A 25538-nucleotide genomic window follows, 5' to 3' on the forward strand; every position below is an offset into this window, starting at 1 on the left:
TATTAAGTTTTCAAAAGGAAACTGGGGAACTACCTCACACTCATTAGGATGACTACTATTAAAAAAGAAAAGAAATAAAATAACAAGTGTTGGCAAGGATGTGGAAAAATTGAAACCCTTGTGCACTGTTCTTGGGAATGTAAAATGGTATAGTTACTATGGAAAACAATATGGCGGTTCCTCAAAGAATTAAAAATAGAATTACCATATGATCTAGCAATTCCACTACTGGATATACACCCAGAAGAATTGAAAACAGGGACTGGAATAGATATTTATACACCCATGTTTAAAGCAGCATTACTCACAATAGCTGAAAGGTGGAAAGAACCCAAGTGTCCATCAACAGATGAATGGATAAACAAAATGTGGTCTACACATACAATGGAATATTATTCAGACTTAAAAAGGAAGGAAATTCTGACACATGCTACAACTTGAGTGAACCTTGAGGATATTATGCTAAGTCATATAAGCCAGTTGCAAAAGGACAAATACTGAGAGATTCCACTTAAATGAAGTACCTAGAATAGACAGATTTATAGGGATGGAAGTAGAATGGTGGTTTCCAGGGGCTGGGGAGGGAGGAATGGGGAGTTAGTGCTTAATGGGTATGCGGTTCCAGTTGTGGAAGATGAAAAGAACTTGCTTATGGATGATTCTGATGGTTGCACAACAATGTGAATGTGCTTAATGCCACTGAACTGTACATTTTAAAATAGTTGAGATAGTAAGTTTTATGTTATATGCATTTTGATACAATGTTTTTTTAAAAAGACCATGGAAGAGAAGAGTATCCCAGGAGTGGGGACTGTTGGTGAAAATCCTGGAGGTGGAAAAGCAGCTTGCATGCCTGATCCCATTGCAGCAGCCGCGTGGCATTGCCTGCACTACACATTGGAAATGAATCGTGAGAGAAAAAGTTAAATATTTGGTTGAGTCAAATGGTAGAAGTGCATGACATCAGAGTTGGATATATTATTTTATAGTGCTTTGACAGTTTTTGAGGAAGAGAGTGATATGATTCAAAATGAGTTTCAGGAAAATATCTATAAGCAGAAGTATGTGGGTTCGTTGAATGAAGAAGAGACTGGAGGTCTCAGCTAAGAAAGAAGGGCGAGAAGAACAGGGACTTCTTAACGGGGCTGGCAGAAGGAAAAGGATGGGACAGATGTTGCAAAGGTGGAACCGATGTGAGGGGTGAGCAAACAAGAGTGGTCAGATATGACATTATGGAAACTTGAGGAAAAGGTGCCGATACGACTTTTCCTGAAATGGCAGCATGGAAGGAGTGGGAAGAGATAATAAGTTTAGTTTGAAGCCTGTCCACTTTGAAGTATCTGTCACTAGGGGACACCTAGTAAGGTGGAGATTTGATTACAAGAATCAATGAGAGCTGAGGAGGTGGCGGAAATGCCCCCGGCCCCATTGCCTCAGTCCTTCAGATCTGCCCAGAACACACTCCCCTTCCTTCAGTTCTCCAACTCCTCCTCCTCCTTCTTGTCCAATGACCTCCCAAATGCCACTACCTTAGGGAAAGGCTTTCCTCATCTTCCCATCCCCATTCTGATTTAGATCTCCCTGCTAGGTGCTCCCAGGATACCTGTGCCTCTCACATCACAGCACTTACCACAATTTGTTGTAATTGCTATTTTCTTTTTATCATACAGTAGCTGGTCCACAGAAGATGCTCAAAAAATACCCAATGAATAGATGAGAGGAAGGAAGGTGGGGAAGAAGGAAGAAATAGGAAGGGAGGGAGGGAGAGAAGGAATATCTGAAGTTCAGAAAAGAGATAAGACCTAAAATTCATATGTCACTCACAGACAAAGTCAGAAGAAAAAGAAAAGACAAAAGAGCAGACATAGGGAAAACAGAATATAGGCCAGGACAGAAACTGTACATTTGGAAAGTAGGGAGAGGGGGAGCGGAGAAGAAGGGAGAAGAGGACATAGCAAAGAAAAAAGAATGATTTCAATGGTGGAGACAAATCTATAGACAGAAGTGCCACTGACGTGGGGAAACAGGAAGTTTCGAGAAGAGGATCTTACAATGGAGCAGGGAGGATGAGGATAGTGATGGAGAATGTTTTAGACTTCGCATCTAGGAAGCCTGTGACGGTAGAAGTCAGAGTGAGAGAATGAGGATGACACCTCTGGACAAGTGTGAGCTGTAAGTGCAGACTCCACTTCTAGGAAGTGTGGCACTGGGAGGGAAGAGGAAGATGTGACGGCAGCTCAAGGGTAGAATGGGGCATCCATATTGTTTTTGACTCAAGGATACTGAAGAGATGTGAGACTACTCAATAACCTATGGGGAGAAAGTCTCAAGACAAGAAACAGAAGACACAGGAGATGGAACAAGGTCAATGGAGTACGTAGGAGGACTCAAAGTCAAAGTCAGAGACAAAGGGCATTAGCCTTCAAGAGGAAGAGGAATACACGGTTCCTTAAAAGAGGAGGGAGGAAGGAAGAAAGGCCAGGTAAAGATAGTGGGCAGGTGAGAGGAGTTGAGGGGTCCACTTAGATGAGTGAGGGTCATTTGCTGAGTGAGGGGGTCAGGTAGCAGGGGCAGTAAAGGTGGGACTGGGTCTTGGCAGGAGTGAAAAGCTTTGGAAATCCTTCTCTGGATAAATAGGGGGAAAAAAAGGAATGAATATCAATATACACAGGAGGTCTGAACCCCATCGAGCCCTTAAAATAACAGCATGCGGGCCCTGGAGGCTCACTCCTTCTAACAGCCCAACCTTGAGCGTCCATGGGAGAGTGAGTTCAACAAGACTTCCTTAGAAAAGGAAAAGACTTAGTATCCATTCCAAGTGGCAAAGTCGAGCTAATTGAGTAGCCCACACAGCTAGATTGCTGCCTGCAGGGGTGGCCTGCCGACTCTCCCGTCTCTGCTTTGTGACCTGTCTAGCTTTCAACCCTGCAGCCTCATTCCCTTATTCAGCTGTGAGTCTCTTGGGAGTCACGAGCCCCATCACGGCTGGAGCCAGCCTACCCGTAAGGGAGAACGGGGGATTCACCACATGATGGGTACAATCGGGGATGCACTGGAAATTCATTAATCCTTTGGAACTGCTGCTATTTCACTACAGAGATGTGCCCTTGAAATCAGCATGAGAAGAGGAGCATGGCAAAGAGGGAGGCCATTCACCGTGGTCACCTGTGGATCAGCTTAGCCCTATGCTTCTTCTTAAAAATTAGCTGATATCAGCCATCCCAGGAAATGAGAGTGGTAGAAGGTCACCGGGACAGGCCATTTGGGAAAACAAGGAAGAGGGGGAACTGGACAGGCTGCTTTGGGAAGGACTTCCAGACAACAAGACCCCTCGGTACTTGAGATTTTAGAGGTGGAGGGAGAAATGGAGATGGGAGGCCTACAGAAAGAGGAACATAAGACAAAAACAAAATACCAAAACAAAATTCTGTAGGCTCCATAATTTTACTTGGAGTTAACTTGATTTAGAGGGCAGTGGAGTATTTTGAGAAAGAACCTATTATGGGAGAATTTTGCAGAACACAGACTAGGATTAGCTCAGAGTTTATTCTGTCAAAGCCATCCACCCAGGCACAATAGAATAAAGTCAGCAAGTGCTGGCGTGAAGCCAGAAAGGATGAAAATCCAATGCAGTCTGGATTGGGCGTCCTCACCAGTGGCTTATCCTGCGCTGGTCTCCCCTCAGGCAGGCAAGCAGCAGGTTTCTACTGAGCTCCTCTCTCTCCAGAGAATTCAGGTTATTGAGCGTGTTATATGTGTTCTCTCATTTAATCTTCCCAACCACTCATGTAGCGAGCAGCAGAGTCGAGCTTAGACTCAGGCCAACACGATTCTGGAGTCTGTGCCCTTCACCAGAAGCTTCTCCACCTCCCAGGTGCTGCTTTTTCCTGTATGCAGTAAGGAAAATGAGCGGCTGGCCCGGTGGCACAGTGGTTAAGTTCGCACGTTCAGCTTTGGAGGCCCGGGGTTCCCCAGTTCGGATCCCGGGTGCGGACACAGCACCGCTTGGCACGCCATGCTGTGGTAGGTGTCCCACATATAAAGCAGAGGAAGATGGGCACGGATGTTAGCTCAGTGCCAGCCTTCCTCAACAAAAAGAGGAGGATTGGCGGCAGATGTCAGCTCAGGGCTAATCTTCCTCAAAAAAAGGAAAATGAGAGGGAAGTTGGGGAGGAAGGGAGGAACAGGGCTGCATGGGAACACTTTGAGAATGGAGAAATGGTTCTGCAGACACATTCCAACAGGCAAGGGATGTAGTTACACCAGATGCAAGAGTGAAGTCCGGTACCATCCAGTTCAGAGAGGTGAGCTGCTGGCACCCAGGCCCCGAAATGCATACCACAAGTTTGGATCTTTTGACTTCTGGCATATCCTTCCTCCTGCCTCCCTTCCAAGTATTAGTAACATAACATTCTTCTGATAATTTTTCCTTTTAAAGGAGATACTACTCTTACTAAAAGGTCAACCAGCTAAAAATATTTTGCTTGGATTTTCCATGCACTTTTCTGCATGATTTCTTCACTTCAAGTCTTGCCTGGGAGAAACGGCTGAAACATTTCCACCCACAGGGAGCTGTTTTCCAGGCGCCGGTGCCATGGTTCTCTTCTCTCTCTTCCTCCCCTGCTTCCCCACCTTGGGTCTTATCAGCAACTTTCAAAAGAACCCCAAGAAAGATTTTACTTTTTAAAAAAGAAACATTTCTTTAACATTTAAAGCCAAAAGACCAAAGTTTCTTTTTAGTAAATCCCTTTACAATAGGAAAGGCAAAGGCACAGTTGCCTGCAAGTTACTGAAATGAGAGTTTTCCTTGGGGTAGGGCCTCCAGGTGCCTTGGCCCCCCTGCTTGCTGTGGGTAGGCACAGCATCTGTGTGTCATGTAAAGCGAGTCGAGGGGTACCTGGAATTCCTACTAGCAGAATCACGTGTTTGGCCCAAAACCTGGAAGACCCCTGTTCAAAGTTCTCTTCCTGGAATGCTCTTTCTTCTATTTGTCTATCCAGTGAAATTCTACTCATTCCTTAACATACGGCTCAAAGTTTACCTGCTCAGGTTGTTTGTTCTGTCTTCTAGATTCTCATTGCAACTGACTCCTGCCACTGTTATGGTACTTAACTTGTCATGTATTTGTTTGCATGTGTGTCTTTCCAGAGCACACTCCCTCTCCCTGTTAGATCCTTAAGCACTTCCAGGCCAGGACCAGTCTTATTTCTATACAACTAAAGCCTGGGACCTAATGGGTACTGTTAAGGAAAACATTATTCTGACCCTTGTTAAGGTGTTAAGGAAGACTTTGTTCAAGACTATGGCAACAGGGAAGAGAGACTGGGCTCAACTCTGAATCCAACAAGGACTGGTGGGCATTTACAGCCAAGAAGCAGGGTGAGGGGGCTCAGTGGATGGAGTATTACTAAGGGGAGACATCAAGAATAGGAGGATTCTTGTTAAACTGACCTGGCAGGATTCTTTGATAAGAGCGGGCTGGGCAGGCCCCAAAGATAGGAAGGGGGCCAATTTCGAGGCCTAATCAAAAAGAGGGCTCAGAGGAGCCTGACTCTAGTTTGGTCAAGTAGAGACTCTTTGCCAGTATCAAAGAGTTTATAGAATGAAAGGATCTAATTGTAAGAAGTAACTCACGCTTGTCACGTAACCCTATTCACATTATTCCCTCTGTAAACAATTACTGACCACTTGACAAATATTCTCTCTTTGACCAAACTCTAGTCAGGCTCCTCTGAACTCTCTCCTCAACCAGGCCTTGAATTTTGGTGTTCCGTGTTCTTCTCTGCACTGTCCAACTTTAGCAAGATCTGGCTAAGTCAGCTTAGCCAGAATCTCCCGTCCTCCATATCTGATCACCCTCAATATCTGACCCTCCACCACTCCCCCGGCTCCTCCCCCGGGTGGTGCCTGATCCCCCTGGCCTGCCTTCAGCAAGAATCCTGTTAGGCTGGTTTAGGCATAATCCCCCTCACCCCTGCTGTTTCCTCTTAGTAGTCTTCCATCCACTGACCCCTATCCTACTCCTTGGCTATAAATTCCAGCTTTTCCTTGTTGTTTTCGAGCTGAGCCCAATCTCTCTCACCTACCGCAAAACCCAATTGCGGTGGTCCCTATATACACCGTGATAGTTCCCCCTTGAATAAAGTCAGCCTTACTATTCTTTAACTGGTGTCAGGAATAATTTTTTCATGAACACATTCTTTCACCAAACGTGGCTGGAGAGCAGGCTGTGTGCCAGGGCATCAATGGGGGCCTAGGGGGATGGACCTGGATGGGGGTGCTCTGGCCAGGCAGCCTGAGGCCATGGGCCCCAGGAGGGAAGGTCACTGAGGGGAGGTAAGTGGCCCTAAAGACCATCTCACCTGTGTCACAATTGTGCCTGCAGCTAACCCTTGCCGTAAAGATGTCAAATTCTTCTCATATCTAATTAAACTTTCAACCTGTTACTATCACCTAGTCAGAGGGGTTTTTTTTTTTTTGCCATGTAAAAAATTTCAATTCAAATATGAAAAGCAGCCTGCCTTTTTTGTTTCAAGGTTTCTGATGTTTTAAGAATATCTTGCAACCCCAAAGCAGTCCCCATTGAAATTTCTTTTAAGATTACAAACTTGAGAGACCAGGAGGGAATGGTGGAACGTGGAGGTGCCCCCGGAGGGTGAAAGTCAAAGATGAGCTCTGTTTGTTTTTAACCTACTTCCCTCCGGATCCTCTCCTCCCATAAGGAGTTTCCTGTTAGCACAATACTCTCCTCAGAGTTGTTAGAACCGGGTGAAGATGATCTAATCTATCCCTGACAAGTCAAGGGTTTACAAGAAAAAAGGCCACCAAGACTGAGATAGAGGTAACGGTATTTGCTGAAGGTCCCAATGCTTTGGAGGAACAGGATCCTGACAAGAATCTCCAGGGCTTATTCTCCAGCCCCCACAGAGCAGAGCTCCGACTCAACAGGAGCTCTTAACTTGTGGAGGACTTTTACATCAGTTCATCATTTGAATCCCAAGGATCTGAAGACTGATTTACGCAGGATTTTTTGTGTGGAGATAACCTAGCGGTTGTCTTTGGCACTTTGCGAATAAGCTACGTAGCTTGCACTTTGTAGCGCCTGGAGGAGCCCTGGCTTGTGCTCTCTCCATGGTGATCAGGTGGTGCAGTGAGCAACAGAAACCAAGCTGCAGTTCACCATGGGAAACTCGGGGATGGCTCTCAAGGCTCCTGCATTGATCGGCATGCCTGGTAGGGAGGCAGCCCCCCCACCCCCATACAGACTGCAAATTGCAAATCCACCCTACATTAGAATCGCCTGACTCATTCAGCTTTTTAATGACAATATCAGCTGAAGCTGTCTCAATCTAAAGGTTAAAGTCAAAACACGTTATATTATATATATGTATATATGCGCATATATTTGTATATATTATACACATATAATACATATATTATATACCTGCATTATATGTACTATATATACACATACATAATAAATGGCCAAAGTATATACGTGTATCATAAATATATATATGCATATTTTTTAGTGTTTCATTGAAATAATTTCAAAGTTAAAGAAAAGTTGCTAGAATATTACAAAGAACTCTCATATATTCCTTGCCCCCAAAATCAAATTTTAACACTGGTCCACATATGCTTTATCATCCTTTCTCTCTCTCCTTCTCTCTTCGTATATATATATTTTCGCCCTATTATTGGAGAGTAGGTCACATGCATTAATTCCCTTTTACCCCTGAATACATCAGTGTTTGCCTGAGAACAGATACCCTCTGATAACCACAGTATAGTTATCAAATTCAGGAAATTTATCGCTGATGTGATACTATTATCTAATCTACAGTTGACAAAATATGGCCCATAATTTATCCCAAAAGTCTTGGTGCAGCTTTAAGCTATTTAATCTTTTTAATAAAACAAAGAAAGTCTTTTACTCACTGCACAGATAATTCACGAGAACCTTCCCACCAATTTATACTAAGAACAAATTATTTGCTCCATAAATTATTTATTGACCCAGTTATTTTTAGTTTACTTAATGCCTTGCATAAGAGCCTCTAACTACCTATCTGTAAATCCAGGAAGACATTATGGCAATCCTGCTGGGATCAGGTTGATTTGAAAGATCTGGTATTTCAATATAAATGCAATTAATCAATAGAGAAGTTGCAGAGGTAAAATACAGCCTTTAAAATTTCAGCAGGATTTGGGCTTCCCAGGCATACAAGAATTAAAATGTGAATGAAAAGTGTTCTTTATGAAAATTACCCGTCCCCATAAGACCAGGCAATGCACAATCAACAGTCAGACCAGGAGCCAACGGCAAGTCACTAAACCAGGCACAGAGCCATCCTGGCTCCAAAGCTCTTCCTTCTTAAAGGGAAGGGGAAAGGGCTGTTCTCCGCTGGGAGTGTGTGTGTGTGTGTGTGTGTGTGTGTGTGGTAATATCATACTAATGTAATGTAGATATTGCATCAGTACCAACTACTTACCCTCGGGCAAGCGCAATCTTACTCCCTTTCTTCCCCGTCATTGGAAGAGATGACGGATCAGGTCAAGGCTTTCCCTCTCCCACCATGTGTGATGCTCTTCAGGCTATTTCCTCTCCTCACTTCTCCTCTCCTTTGACACTTTGCCCCAACAATCTCTTTCTCAATGATTCTCATTTTCTCTCCCTCTCCATTGGCTCTTTCCCTTAATACTGGGAACCTACTCAATTCTTTCCCCCGGAACCAAGTCCAGGTACAGCCTCACCTGGAGTAGGCTGCAATGGGGGGGGGTTGTGCCTGAGGGGAGGTGGAATGTGCAGGAGCAGGGTCAGAGACAAGAGACCAAATGGATACATGATGAAGGAGCTGCCACATGAGGAGAAAGTGAGATGAGCACTTCAGTCCAGAAAGAGTCTGGGTTGAGGGGAGGAGATTAAAATTAAATTTATAAAATCTTGGGGGCTGGCCCGCTGGCACAGTGGTTAGGTTCATGCACTCTGTTCCGGTGGCCAGGGTTCGCCAGTTCGGATCCCAGTTCAGCGCGGACACATGCACTGTTTATTGGGCCATGCTGTGGCAGGCGTCTCACATATAAGATAGAGGAAGATGGGCACAGATGTTGGCTCAGGGCCAATCTTCCTCAGCAAAAAGAGGAGGATTGGCAGCAGGTGTTAGCTCAGGGCTAATCTTCCTAAAAAAAATAAATTAAATTTATAAAATCTCAACATATGGAGATAAGGATAGAAACAATAAATCAAAGACAAATAGATTTTTGGTTAGTAATAACTATCTGCTAAGTGTCATAGTTTAAAATAAACTCTCACATATAAGAGTTCACTTTTATTTATTTGCAACACCTCGGACCCCAAATAGTGTCCAGATAAGAGACATTACAGAGAATTCCCATCAGGCATTCCCTCCCCCAATTAACTAACTTTAAAAAGAAGAAAGGGAGAAGGTATAAAGGGAATTTTAGTTTTCCAGATCCAGGCAAAAACTTCCATTTTGGGGTCAAGTGGTTTCACCTCCCTCTGACCATCTTCTCTGCCAGAGGTAATTGGGCAGATTGGGTTTCAAGAAGTCATACGTCCAGAGCCAGCCCAGGTGGCTGCTTCTGTCTGTTGACAGCTGACACTAATGCTAATGAAGAAAACAAAGAGACAAGGGGCTCAATAGCAACCAAAATAACACAGCAACTCAAGTTAAGAAGGAAAAATACATTAGCTGCGTGATGCTCTCTGTGGTGGGTATTTAGGGCTATGTGGGCTCAGGGCCCCTGCGATAGGCAGGCGGATGACCAGACAGTGTGCCTATCGATGTTGACGGAAAATGGAGCTGTTTATACCGCAGATCAGAACGATCCCCACGTGCACGGCTTTGTTAAGTATGTCTGCAGTCATGTTTTATTCCAACAGCACAGTTACTTTACGAGTGTTTTACTGCTTAAGACACACAACAACCTGGTGAGGCAGCTTTTGGAAATCATTTCATACATGAGGAAACTGAGGTTCTGAGATTAAGCAACTTTCTCAAGATCATAAGACGAGCGGCAGTAAGAAGTGGCAAAGGTGGGATTAGAATAAGGATTCTGACTCAAAAGCTCTTGTTCTTTCCCACAAATACCTAGGAAGCAGATACTAAATGATGTGAAAGCAGGCAGCAGCACCCCACCACTCGCCTGCCCTCTAATTTCAGATGGAGGTGTACTTTTCTTCCTCAAAAAGTTCCAATGGTTTCCTCTGCCTATAGGGTAACATTCGAGTTCATATGCCCAGTTTAGGGCTCTTACATCTGTGTCTGTTGACCTTTTCGTCCTCCCTTCCACCACGTCCTACCTCAGCCTCACCTTCTGTAACTCACTCACATATCCTTTACCTCTTCAATATAGGCCACCACTGCTGCCTATAGCAACATCCTTCAAGGCCTGTCCTATTGCCAGGTCGTCTGAGAAGCTGCCCCCACCTTCCCAGGTCCCAGGGCCCTCTCCCTTCACTGAAATGCTGTGACATTTAAGCTGCAACTCTTATTTGGCATTTGCCGGATGCAACCTTGAAGGTTATATGAGTGTCCCATTGAATATGACTCAATTGAGCCTGGGCCATGGATAGCAAATGCCAGCCAAGGAGCCTGACCCTGGGAAGCCCCAGAAGGACATGCAAGTTAGGAAGCACCTGGCACAGATCTGCCAAACCTGGCATCATAAGGCCAGGAAGGTACCAGAGGCCAGGGGCCGGGCAGAGGATGTGGAATCCGAAGGTCAGCATACTTTGGAAGCCAGAGAGGAGTAACACTGGGCAGTGGGGATTAAAAATTTTAAACTTAGACGTTAAAAGCCTGCTTCAGATTTAGTGTGATTGAACCAGAGATATTTGGGACAGGGACACCAGGTAGAATTTAAAAAATATGCTTGGAAATGCTTTCCAGAAGACCACAGAATCAGCTAGAGAGATTTCTCTTATTGCTATAGACAATTTTCAGAGAATTCATGGCAATGAAACAAAGCCAAATAGGGTTCTTAACTCAAACCTTCTCAAAGGTTTGCTTGTGTGAATTTACTATACTTGTGTGAATTGTGAATCTCTAAGACAGGAATATGGAAGGTGAGTTTTATCCAACTCATTTGTCCAGGAAATTCTTTTTCTCAAGAGCCTCTCCCAGTTGGTGCTCTTTAGACCAGACTTAATAACTGCTATTCACATTTAGTGTGATCCATGTTTTGTGGTGGCTTAAAAAGTGGTAAGACTGGGAAATTTTAGAGAGATTGGGTCTTATTTTACCAAACTTATCACTGTATTAAAAGCCAGAGTTATTGGTAGCTTTGGACAAAAGAATGAGTCCAGACTGGATTAGTAACAACCAAGATAACCACAGAATTCTTTGAGGTGTACATCACAAACCTGGACCCCTACCAAATGATTTGATACATTTCTCAAGTTGACATCTGATATTTTCCAATATTAAAGATACGGAATGGATATTTAAGAAAAAAAACACAATTTTTAATTATTTTTGGCTTGATTGTCCTTTTAGCTTATGGAAAAAGCGCTGCTTTAGTGACAGGAACTATTTGAAGGGCTTACTTTGTTAACTTTGGGACTGTTCCTTTGGAAAAAAATCTTATCTACTAGATCCATCTTAATTCTCTATCTATTCTTCATGTAGAGAAACCCTTTGATGCTCAACCACCTCTGCCCCCTTCCGGAGACAGTAAGTGACGACAAAGTTCATATACATTTGAGAAAGAAATGCTTTAAAATACAAAGCGCTATTTGTGAAGTACAAATTTCAATGTCAGGCAAAATTCTTTTCGGGTTATCTGCCAATTTATTATCTCTGCCTCTTATCTCTTCCGTTGTGGAGGGCTGACATAATGCTGAGCTGGTCATTATGGGCACCGTTGTAATCTAAATTTTGGTTCAAGCTTTTAATAGTTTACCCAATACAGTTTCAAATACCACAAACAGATTCCTGATGTCCTGGGTGGATGTGTTGTTCTTGATCCTGATTCTGAGGTTAATCAGCACGCTGCTCATTTTTTCCATCATAGCTAACAAACCTGCTGCTGACATACTGCAGGCCCTTGTCTACAGATATCCCTAAAACACCGCTTCCCATTTCCAGGATACCAACAGCGCACTTTTTTTCTTTCGTCCATTTTGGGGTCGAAATGTCCAGGAACACTTAAATGTTTTGCTTTGACTTGGCAACTTTTCCTGTCCAGGTAATTGGTGGCATGCATTGAACCAGTGAGGTGAAACAAGAGTCTCTGAAAATCATGATGTTTTATTTATGAAAGAAATAATCTGCTAAATTAAGCTAAATCTTGGAAAATCTTAACATGGTGGCACTTGTAGTGATCCGAGCATTCTATCGACACTGGCATGTAATTATGACTGAAGATGTCCACTTCAAGTAAGATATTCCTGATAGAAGAAAACAGGTTAAGGCCCAATAAGATCTCATGTGAACACATTTGGGCTTTCTGCATCCTTTCTTAAAAAGTCTTAAGCCAAAGCATTGTGACAGGAGAAGGACCTAGTCACGGGTCCTAGGAAGTGACCAGTTTCCAAGGGGACCTCTTCAGACCTCTGAAGGTTACTCGAGTCCAGGCAACCAGGTTGCTGTGGTCATTTCTGGTCTGCTCTTATTATTAGCATTTGTCCAAACAGCTGCCCAGGTCTCATAAAAGGCCTGTGTTTAACCAGGTAAATGGCTTTAAGAAAAATAAAATACATTTTACCTTTCTTTCAAATAAGAACAAATTGTGAGGATAAAATGAGATTATAGATGTGAAAATAAAAGTTGAATACCAACATTATTACGAGGATTACCCCATCAATAATATAAGTTTTATATATTTCCTGCAGATACTTAAGAAAAACTCCAGAAATTATTACTTGGATTTGAAATTTTCATCCCTTCTCATTCACCTTTCAAAAAGTCTACAAGTTCAACAAGCTTCAAATAAAAAATCTAAAGATGGACTAAAGCTTAGAACAATAACGGATATGGCAAATGTCAAGTTCATGATGCCAAACTGGTCTGGGTCTGGGAAAATCCAAGAATAACAGACCTATACTGATGTTGTCCCATTGAAGGTTCCAATCTGCATTTAAGAGAAAACAAAAGGAGCTAATCTATTTCCATGTTTATTGCAGAAGAAATTGGCATAGAGATTGTCTAATATGAATTCTCACGTACAAGGAGTCAGAACTAGGGAGAAGACCCAGGTCTGACACCTTCCCACTCAGTCAACATGAACAAGGCTTTCAAAAGTCCTAAGTCTCTCAAACTTGTTGTTCCCTCAACCCTACAAAGTCTCCCACCCATCTCTGCACCTTCTTCTATCTTCCACATCAAAGATAATGCAAGTGTCTGCTTGTAACATCTTGGAGTCACCCACTGACACCAATTCCCACAAAAAACAAGCAAAAGGGACAGGAGAGGCATCATTTTATGAAAATCTGTTGGGTCTTCTCTCTGGTCTCTTCAGTTCAGTCCTGATGTCTTTGAGACCCTGAGCGCATGGGCATGTCTGTCTCCATGGCTGCTACAAACTATGCTGTGTAAAGAGACTGCTGCTTTTACGTGTGTGAGGAAGACTGTCCCTGGGCTAACATCTGTGCCAATCTTCCTCTGCTTTGTATGTGGGATGCGGCCACAGCATGACTGACGAGTGGAGCAAGTCCACACCCAGGATCCTAACCCGTGAATTCTGGGCCCCCATAGCAGAGGGTGCAGAACATTAACCTCACTGCCATGGGCTGGCCCCTGAGACTTGTGCTTTGAAGGTTAGAAACTCTGGAGCTGAGAAGACCAACACTTCTCTAAGTGTGAATTTAGACTGTCTCTGCAGAACAATAAACAAAGCCCCGCAGCTCACTTGCAACAGGATCTGAGGTGTTTGATGACTATGTGCACAGCTGACAGGCGAGTCACCACTGTCTTTAGGGGGATTTAATTGATGTTGGAGGTTTTGGCTTCCTCATTTTGTACATCTTTGCTTTAGAGAATGCAAGGAATTTGCTAGCTGAGCAAGTTTATCCATTCTGTTTTCTAACCAGAATCCTTTCCACTGAGATATGTTTCTGAAAAATTCCCTGGGGAGATTCTGCTGCCAAAGTAGCACACGGTTCAATGGGACAATTTAAACCTGAAATAAATCCTAAAAGTGCGCTCGTGTGTGCTGCATGGAAAGAGAATTTGCCTCTGACTTTGAAATAAAGGTATCTGAACTGACTACCAAAACTCATGCCAAAGTCTACAACTACTTCACCCTTCTCTGTGTACACGGAACCTGAGAGAAGGAAGCCAGTGGGACAGGGTATTTGCGGAGCGCTCACTACATGCAACGTGAGACGTTATCCCCATTTACTGATGAGAAAACTGAAGATCACAGAAGGAAAATAAGTTGGCCAAGTTCAAATATGAAACGGCAGAGCAGGAATTTAAAACAAAGTGTCATGATACAACAAGGCTGGCTGGGTTATGTGGGCATATTCCCTTTTATCCCAAGTTGACCAATTATGCAACTAAATGTCACTAAAGTAGAGACTGTTAAATTAGATAAAATCCATCATGCATTGAGTTGGAATGACAAATTTAATAAAAATATGTAAATCAAGTTCCAGACGAATGACCAAAATCACACAATTAATGTGATTCTCTGATTTGCCAATAACCCTGAACACTGTATCCTAACATTCTTTGGAAAGTTACATTTGTTGATAACATAGAAACTCTTGATTTTCCTCACATTTAATTTCCTTACGTGTATTTTTATCAGAAAAACATTAGCGTTAGATGTATCTTATGGAAACGAGTCCTAAAGTTCAGGCTGAGTCAGTCAGGGTTCACTGGGCAGAGCAGCCAAGACGACGAAAGCAGGGGAAATAAAACAGAACCACTGCGCCATCTAGTGACGAGACTCTGCCTTTGCAAGAAAACCACCTGGGGCAATTCCATTTTGCAAATCAGTCCCCAGAACGCTCTGAACCTGAAGAATATTGACAAAATTGGCCAAAAGAAAAATGTCTCTTGAGAATGAATAATAGAAAATGAAGGGCAGACAAACAGGAACAGTGGAACAGGATAGATTCTTCTGTTAAGACTCCATTAGAAGCTGGAGGTGAACCCAAATTCTACTCCTCAATGACCTGCCATAGGTTCTGTTTACCTTTCTCTCCCTACCCTAAAACTTTAGGTACTATTTTATGAATTAACAAGGATTCAGTTTTAAAACATAGACGACATAAGTACCTATTCAGTAAGTCTGAGATATTCTACCTCCACAAGTCTAAGTAGGACTCATTCTCCATCATAAAGGTCAGTGTAAGACCTGAGCATCTTTCTTCTACATTACTCTGGTCTTGTTCTACATAGGTGGCAATAAATCTGAAATTCAATGCTTTCTTTCAATGCTCAGTAAATGTCAAAATATCCATATAGCATACCTATTACAAAGACATTTTAAAAATATTACTTTAAGAGCCAAAGATAATAGAATCAAAATAGAAAATTTCTCTTTAATCTCAAGATTTATATTTTGTATGTCAGTGTATGTGAAATATGTCAGTGTATGTGAAAAATGTTTACTTACATTTTCCTTGTACAATTTTTTAAGTTAAGCTAGTTTTCATTCCAGCAGAGTTGTAAATATTACAGTGACTGGCTCTGTCAGCGCCAATCTCTTCTCAGGGAGGAGAACATGGAGCCTGCTGGGTACCTAGTACCACCCCTTAGAAATCCCTAACGAAAATTCAAAATATGCCTAAATTTGACAGTACAAATCCTGAGTTGATAATTTTTCAAATCCCCATAATGCCATCTGGTCCTTGTCGATAATGAGATTTTATCTCATTACAGGTAAGAGCTCCCAGAATACTCTGTGGAAACCAACATAGCACAGCAGGGAAAAAACACAGGTAATAGAGTAAGAAAACCCCAGCTCAGCATTATTAGCTGTGTGACTTTGAGGAATTTCTCACCTTCTCTGAAGCTCAAATGCTTCACCTGTAAAGTAAAGGATTCCTTTTAGGAATCCTTAGTAATCCCACTTACCTTGAAGGATTACCGTAAATGTTAAAGAATACAGATGAAGTGTCTAGCAGATCATAAGCACACAATAAATGGTAGTCACTTATTAATACAAGTGACAGTATGCTTTTTAAAGCAATAACTCTTAGAAGTGGATGCTTACGTGGCTTGGAACTGGTCCTAGGTAAAACCATAAACTAGGCCATGCTTGTCTTTTAGGCTTCTTGCTTACCTTTTCAGCACTACCTCCAAAACCCACATGTAAAACTGTCCCAGAAAAACTGACAAAAGGGTGAAAGACAATATTTGAGCCTACAGCAAATGAGTTGAAAAGATACATCATCAAGAGTCAAACACCCCATAAAGCTTTTAAAGACAGGTTTATTTATATATAAGTGCATGAAATTGAATACAGAAACTTTATTAAAATACTGTAAAATCTTTAATCCAATAAATTCTGTGTAATGTTTGAGTGCTGGGTTCACTTTTAACAGCTGTTTTGTGTGTATCAGTGAAGAGTTCACCCTGTATATTACAAAGAAGAGAGACACATAGGGACCTCAGAAACAGTCCTGTGATTAGACAGCGGATGATGTTCACTGTGCATCTTTTCTGGAAAGCAATGAATTGGAACCTAGATCTTATCTTTGTGGACCAACTTTCTATAACCAAAAGTAACTTGCATATGTTTATTGCCGCCCTTTGAAGAAAATGAGTGGTGAAAAATAATTTAAAATAAAGATCAACATCTCTAAGGCTAACCTGATGCTTACCACAATTAAAATAATTAAAATTCACTGCAAAAATTGTGTTCTCCAGGAAATTATGCTATATACACAATGAGATTTGTACATGAATTGGGAAATTAAAAAATTGCTTATATAAAATTAAAAATCAATAGTATATACAATATTTACAGCTTGTTAGGTATTATACATAAACATAGTTTTTTAAATAACCCTTCAAAATTAAATTGTATTATGTAAACATGCAGCACACATACCCATACAGTGTAGTTTAAAGTCTTAACAGAGGGAGGATGTGTTCACATGACGCAGGGTGCTTCATCACAGACGCCTCGGCTGCGCATTACCCCTCCATGTTTGTTCTTCCTGTCTTTAAGCTTCACAGTACGTTAAATATTTCTATAGTAAAAATAAATCCCTGATGGTAAACATATTCCTAAAGGTTACATAAAGTGTCTGCCCTTGGACTACAATATAAAACTAACACTGTCCACACTAGCATCTCTAGTTTACAACAAAACTAAATTTTAAAATCTCACATTTAATTATCTCAACTACGTTTTTCCCCATTTCAAACTTACTTGGAAAAAGAAAAAATAGAGACAAATGCCACATTATAAAAATGCAATGGAAGTAGTTGTCATCTGTCATAGTCAATGGTGAAATAACTGATATTTATATTTATTAAACCATAAGGAGTTAATTCAATTACACTGACCCTAACTCTGAATCCCCAGTAACAGGTGAACTGATCCTGCATCTCCCTATTCACTTTGCAAAAGGATCTAAACTTCCAAGGCACTAAGGCATCATTTAGCTTTCGAAAACGGTACTGTGGTTCACTAAATGATTCATCAGTAGTCTGAGAGTTAACACAGCTTGAAAGTGAGTTTTAATACCTATCAGGTAAACTATATTTTTGCTATTTAAATAGAGACATTTTAGTTGGTTAACTTTAAAAGAAAGTTGATCCCCTCATCCTAGAATGACTAGAGTCAGGGGTTAATACTTTATGTTAGAATCATATGAATTTTACCAAGTTATATGACCTAAACGAAAAATACTGTGGAATTTTATACTGATCATCTAAATGGGTAGGGCTCATGTAAGTATGTGTGTGTGTGCACACACATGCATGTGTGTTGGGGAGAGGGCCAGAGTTTAAAAAAATTCCTCCATTGTAAATGCATCCAGTATCACAAATACTAAAAAAGTGTTAACAATTATTACCTCACCCAGCACTGAAAGTAAATCATTTCTACTACTCAAACAAGTGCCTCTATCTTGCTTCTGTGGAGAAAACTTTAAAATGTTCCTTCCCAAAGATAATTAGTGATGATGTAAAAATAATTTAAAAACAAAGGAAACATTTCATCATCAGTAGTACTATAGATTTAACGTTCATTTATACAGGGCTCTAAAAAAGTGATGATTTTTAGAAATTAGCAATATAAAATATATTTAGGAGAAAAAGTGTTGCAGTTATGGAGATTATGCATTATAGTTCCTATATATTTATGTTACACTGCTTTCCAATTTCAGTGACATACCTAAATACATCCCCCAAAAGGGGGCAGTCACGTTACCACTGAGGGGAGATCTACATTATATGGGTGCAGTACATAATGTAAAAAAATATGTAAGCGGTTCATGCTCTCTTGACTTGCCTATAGTATTTACTTTTCAGTAAGATTATAGCTGCATAACCATAAGGTGTTGAGAACATTCTCTTCTAAACCAGCACTTCTGATTCTATCAACAAACTGTACATATGTTTCAACTATAACATATGACATCTGTATGGAAGGGAGAAGGAGATTTTTTAAGAAACTGCTAAATAGTTCTCAAAATCAAGAAAGGGCTATTATAGAAATTCCACAAATGTGCAATGAATGTGAAAGTGAGTCCCTAACTCACGGGAGGAGATGGTTACGGTTCATAGCTCAGTTCACTCAGAAATTTGGGTGTTTCCACTAATTTAATAAAGTCGTAACTGGTACATCTCCACATTTACAGAAAGTACTGTATATATTAAGCATCACTTCCCCCAAACAAATTCACAAATACATTTTTAGATAACTCCTTCAGTAGCCTCCTCAGAAACATCGTATGGCCCACACTGAAGAGATTTTCCAGTTAGCAGAGCAAACCTACCACCACACACACACCAATGTAATACGGTTCCAAATGCTCTGTGTAAGTTAAGTCTCACACATAAAGAAACACAGCATTTTGTAAACACGCAGTCCACAGCCTCACACAGTGTGGTCCACAGTCCTCACAGAAGGGGGAGGCGGTGTTCACACAATGTGGGAACTTCATCACATACGCCTTACCCCTCCAACATTTCCTCCTGCCTTTAAACTTCCCTCTGCTACAAAATGCTACCACATCTTTGAAAAACTTTATCATCTTTAACTAAATAATGTCCTTTTTATCCTGGAGAGTGTCCTTTCAAGACTTTATAAAAAGGACTGGAACTGAAGGGAAATTCTGAGACCGTTCAACTACTAGTCAACTTTAACCACTAAAATTCTCATCCCTGATTATGAGAAAAAAACAGCAATTTGCCCAGGCACCCATGAAGTGTTGCCAAACTTCTCTGCACTGGAATTTCTTCAGTAACTTTCCACACTCTTCACATCTTACAAACAAGTAATGAGTCTTTGAAGAGATTCTGATCAAGACTTGATGAGAGAAAAATCTGTTAACGGCTCCAAGAGTGTAGTAGTTTAAGACTACTTCAGAAAGTACTCTTAGCATCTTGTTGCTTCCTGAATTATAAAATGGACATAAATTAAAAATAACAGTATTACCTTTTAAGTTAACAAGCAAACAAACTACAACGAGGGCTTATGCATCTTTGGCCGATGGAAGGAAGGACTTGGTAGATAGTGAAGCCCAGTGCTGTTTTCCTACAGAAGTGGCACTACACCACAAAACTCAATTCCCAGGGTGGAGGAAGAAGGTGGACCTACGGGGGAGACACTTGCCCATCCCTAAAACAAGGATGGTAAGTCACATGTAGCAGAGACTCAATGAATGTTGGCTGACTCTACTAGAAGTAAGCAGGACAAGGTAAAGGGGTGAATACTGGCTGCCTTTACCCCTTTCCCATTTTAGTACTGGTAAATGCACTCCTAATTTAATCCTGCTTGCCCAGGCCATTTCCACACCACCAACTCCCAAAAGTGCTCTTAGATAAATATCTGCTGATTTTAAAAATAAAGATGTGGAGGTAAAGAAAGCAAGATTATAAGAAAAATTTTTTAGTTTCCTTCTTAAAATATATGTAGGGGAAATGTGGAAATGGAAGAAAACAGACGAGTTTTGCAAAACAATATATTCAACTGGTAATGCAAAATGTGATTAAAAAATTCTAATGACTATCTATTGATCATTTACTGTCAAGCGTGCACTGCTTTGCCATTCATAAACAAGAATTCGACAAGTGACAAGGCCTGGATTCAAATCTCTATCACTGGCTTAGATTCTAGTATTCTCTTCAGTATGTCACAGCAATGATATCTCAGTTACTGAAATTCCATTTGATGGATAAAGTGGGAAAATCAGAATTTGAGGGAAAAAACAGGACTTAAACTCTCAACTGGAATCAGGAAGCAAAATGTCGCCCCAAACGTTTAAGGATTTAGACCATCTTGCAGCTCCTGGCGGACGAGGGAGGGATCCCCTCGTGGTCATCCTTGTACTTTCCATAGAAAACACTCGGCACAGCACTCTGTACACAGTGGATCCACCAAAAACGTTTACGAAACTAAGCTGGTTGGCATTTAAGTGTCAGCCTGGGCACGTGAACATGGCAGCCCCACTCTCCTCATCTTCATTAGAGGTTCTCTAAAGACTCTGTCCAACAACATTGTTTGATTTAAAATTATTCCTGTTCCTTACATCACAAACACATGATCTAGAGGGCAGCTTATTTCTTTATTTCTCACTTAAAGCACAAACAAAACCCTTACACTTTTTTTTGGGCAGTGGAAATGTATGCTGCAAATACTAAGAAAGTACACTGGGTAACCCACTCTAACACTGTTCAGTAAACAGTAAGCTCTACAAGGAGGATAACCAAGCTGCAAACACTGACACAGCCACCATTCAGGACTTCCCGTACTCTAGGCAACAGACAGACGCATGCCCTGGGGCTGACTGCTTGCACCTCCTTCATTGAAAGACTGCACGCGTATCTGTAGCTTACACGACGCCCCCCGACTAACGGTGATCATTAACGGTGACATTTCTAACCAGTATGTTAAATAATCATTAGTCAGGGGATATAGGAGTCTCTTCTTTGGGGAATTGATGTTACTGTCAGCAATACTTTATGAAACATTATTTTAAATAAAGGAGTGTAAACTGGAGAAGATTTCCCCCTCGCTTCCTGCATTTATCACGAAGAAAATCTGCTGCTAACTCACATACAAATTTTAAGAAGATGTAACCCAAATGTATCAATAAGGGCTTTTGTCATATCACAAACAGCACTATTAAAACAAAAAAATTTCCCCAAATTCAAAAATCTCAAACATCCTCAAACCTAATTAAAAGGTCATTCAACTCAACAAATATACCAAATTATCCACTAGAATATGAAAGTGTTCATTGAACAAAAGCTTTCCAGTTAGACTGTATTCATATATAGCAGCTTTATATATATGTATATAATGATATATATGTGTGTGTAGATATATATCATTAAACCTTTCTTGTATCTATAGGAAAACCATTAACTTTTTAAAAATCTCAGCATAGAAATAGCTATTAAGACAATTTCATCAATTCACACTATTCAACTGCATTTCAAAACATCCTAAGAGTGACAGCTGCACAAAATCCCAATGGAAATAACTAAAAACAACAAAGAAACCAAAAATTTCCCCAAAAGTTAAAAATACACACACACATATACACACACACAATTCGTAACATAGAGCAACTTGATAATGAGATAATTTCAGGAGACTCTACAAACTAACTATTAACCATCCAGTTATACTTCCATTCTAGAGTAGAAACAGGAATTTAAGTCTCTTTGGCCCATGCGTTCACACATTTAATGTGTCTAAGTTATTTTCTGGTTAATTGTGGATTCTGAACCATGTGCTCCCTATTACCTTACCATGATAACTTTCTTAAATCATAAAATAACCATATGTTAAAACAAATATTCACTTTGTGGGTCTGAAACAATTTCAACATGTTATTGAATTCCTCTCAAAGAATATGAACACTTTAAATTATTGACAGAAAAGCCACAGTAAAGGAAGAGCACAATTCAAGTCTAACATAAAAAGAGAGATCAAACTGACCTGGAAAACTGATGCCTAAATTTAATTTGAGAAAATACCAGGAATACAAAGAACACATGGAAAATAATTTCAGGCTTGTACATAATAAAAAGAATCAATTTGAAGAATTACTTCAGAGATCTCTAAGAATTCAGAGTTGCTTATTGGGTTTTTTGAAACAAATTTCCAAGCCACAGCACTAGCAAACCCCCCAAAACTGGCTTCCCCACTGGGAAAAGGATCGCCCTAGCTCCTCACTGTGAAGTTGTTGATATATTCTGCTTTTTGGTGGAGAAAAAGTGGCGTGGGTAGCAAAGGTCTTAAATTTAAATGGAACCTAATAAAATCTGATTTTTACCATGTCAGGTTATAAAACAGCGAGGCTAGACTGTGCAGATTATTTTTGGAATTGTCCTTAACTTCCTATTCTCTACAGGGGCTCTTCCGTTGAGTTAGCCCACTTATAATTGTACCTGGTATTAGAAAAATCTCAGAGGACAAATTCCACCAGTTCTGTTTCCCTCACTTCCTATACTCTTAAAAACAATTATATATCACCAAAACCTCTCCAAATGTTTTATACTAAGTAATTTTTCACTTCTAACAAATGTCATCACAGATTCTAGTAAACTTAAATGAGAACATAAATCAAGGACTGGGCAACTGAAATGAATCACCCAAATATATGTTCAGTACTGTCTTGATATGCTGAGGTGAACTCCAAATTTTAAAATTATTTATTAAATTCCTCCATTTTTACTTAGCGAAATTATATTACCACATATCCAAAGTGAGACAGTTTATTACTCTTCCTATATAACTTACTTGTCACTTATCTACAAATGAGGCTTTTTCTTTCCACAGCCTAATTTAGGCCACTCTTTAAATATAGTTAATACTCCAGAATGAAAGACTGTTTACATTTTGTCAAAAATCAAGACATATGTAACAAGTAATATAATCCCACTGAGATACTAGTTATAAAGATGTTTTCTCCATGAAATACATGGTCAAAACTTTCTTTAGAAGGGTCAAGGAATGCAACATGCATTTCAGACTTCTTTTCTTAAAAAATTTACAACAAAATTTTCAAATTATATTTTTATAACACAAACTACAATCGATGTGCGTGACTCAAAGTTTTTGAATTCTTATCAACAGAACATTGATGTATAAGGGAAACTATTAAGAGTGTTATTTAAGAGAGTGAAAAGGATGCACCCTATAGATCTACTTTGAGTCCTTAAAAAGACTTTAGTTTTCCATTAAGTATTATTTTCCATATAAATTAAATGAGAATAATGCCTAAACATACGAAAGCCCTAAATCCCAGAAACATTCAACATCAAAAATCAAATAATTTATCTCATATTAAATGTCTTCAGCACTCAGACAGGATTTAGCATCACGAAACAAACATCTCACTAGGTTACCTGAATTCCTGTCAAACGTTCACAGCACTCATCTACGTCTACACTGGCAAATTGTCACATGACCAATGTTAAAAAAAGAAAAGTTTGGCACATATATCATTTCCTCAAAACATCCCTGCAACTTAATACAACACTGTTGAGAACGAAGATTCGACACCAACGTTAACCTGATCGGCAGCGAGCAAGGTGCTGTTCCCGCAGCTTCCCACCGTGCGGCGCGCCTGGCCGGAAGAGGCACGTAAGGTGCAGGGCGGTAGTGCGAGCTCTCGACACCAGAGGGCGGTCTCCCCACACGGCGCAAGGCCTCATGTTCTGACCTGCTCCTTCCACGTTCCTGCACAACCTCAATCCCACGTGTTAACGATGCCATTTTCAGAGATTCTGTACATCCGTTTCCTTCTGTGAAGTTAGCCGTTCCCACAGAAACCTCAGAGTGTGGCGAGGATCCTTGAGAAGGAGATGATTAACGTCAGTACAGTCTGTCCGACGCCCCAGACCAGCGCTTCCAGAGGGGCCATGTTCTTCCCCGCCACTCGGTAAATCCCCGCCACCGCCGCGCCTGCGGGAGAAACACACCAGGGCCTTCATTCCGTGACACCGCGTGACTGCGACTTGAGAGCTCATTTTATCAAAACAGAGGAAGTCATCCACCATTCTCATTTTATAAATTTTCAATAAAAGAGTTACCATTTGATTGGTAAAAGTTACACTTACCCACACCACACTTACCCACTTAACTGAAAAACAGACTTGTCTATTCAACCGCAAAATACATATTGATAGTACATGCTGCTTTCCTAACACCGAATAGGTTCATAAAAAATGAGTAATTCATTATTGTAAACTCTCACCTGGGCAATGAATTGGCCAGACCTCATCAGCATTTTTATAAATTTACAACACAATATACTGATAATTATAAATGGTAACACAGAAAACTACTCAATTTAATGTAATTTCTAAATTATTCAAGACAATTTTAATATTAAAGGAATCTTTCTTTCAGTAAAATGAATTCTTGTGTCATAAATAGAATATTTAACGACTTAATTTCACAATCTACCATATAAAATAGCTTATTAAGCTTTTTAATAGAGCATACAGCTGTAAAGTTATTTGGAGACTAGTATCTCGACATCTAATAAAAGCGAAAGATAACCTTGCCATCTGTTTTAAGAAAAATTTCTTAGATAATGCACACTTCCAAGAATGACTGACTCTCAGAGTTACAAGGAGCCTCAGAGACCGCCTGATTCAACTTCATCTTATTAACAGAGTATACATGACGATGTGGTATCTAAGGGACTGATTTTAAAAGAATGTTCAGAAATCATAAAGGAGGACATATTTAAGTTATAATAGGTCATCTCACAGACTGAGATGGCCTTAAAACTATTTCTCTAGAAAAAACTGTCCACATGTCCTAGAATGTTCAAACAAAAAGAACAGAAATAAATTACTCGAACACAATGAACTGACAGTTATTTGAGATAGAAATCTATTCATAAAAATTAGCTAAGAATTAACTCACTTATTTAAGTAGTCTACTTAAAAATCTCCCAAATAAAAATTATTGTATTCCTCTGTAAGAGATACACATGGGAAAAGTAAATTATTCACTAAGCTAAGGGCCTTCGTATACATATTTTTTAAGAAGGAAATTAAAATGTATAGTATATTTATAGCATACTATGTATCTTGGTAGGAATTTTACAAATGTCTTATTTAAATATCATACCGTAACCCCTGAGTATTATTACCTAATTTAAAAATGAAAAAGCAGAGGTTCAGAGAGATTCAATCACCAGCCCAAGGAAACACAGCAAGCACAAGAGCTGGAATTTCATTCCAGATTAGTCTAGCCATAAGTCACAAAATCATTCTACCATTTCATATCTATTCTAAGGGAAAAACAGGACAAGGAATACCAGAAAACAATAAAGTAACTGGTAACCATCTCAATATTAAATAAAACCCCTATGGCACCAACATTTCCTCAATCTAGTAATAAACTTCACTAGTATA

General features: G+C 40.3%; 1 protein-coding gene across 3 annotated transcripts in view; it reads right to left on the reverse strand.

Moving 5' to 3' along the window:
• The window catches only part of TMEM170B (transmembrane protein 170B), a 78508-nt gene that overhangs the window by 13799 nt on the left and 39171 nt on the right, over positions 1 to 25538 (reverse strand). Inside the window, exon 3 of one of the 3 annotated variants that reach the window (XM_046640631.1) lies at positions 16392 to 24072. The exons of 1 other annotated variant lie outside the window; for it this stretch is intronic. In XM_046640631.1, the coding sequence (XP_046496587.1) occupies positions 23942 to 24072 (131 nt within the window). In that variant the 3' untranslated portion in view covers positions 16392 to 23941. Of the gene's footprint in view, positions 1 to 16391; positions 24096 to 25538 lie in introns of those variants that run through there. One more of the 3 variants, XM_046640632.1, reaches the window with a different exon arrangement.

Source organism: Equus quagga, chromosome 15 (assembly GCF_021613505.1).
Source record: "Equus quagga isolate Etosha38 chromosome 15, UCLA_HA_Equagga_1.0, whole genome shotgun sequence".
Classification (NCBI taxonomy): Eukaryota; Metazoa; Chordata; class Mammalia; order Perissodactyla; family Equidae; genus Equus; species Equus quagga.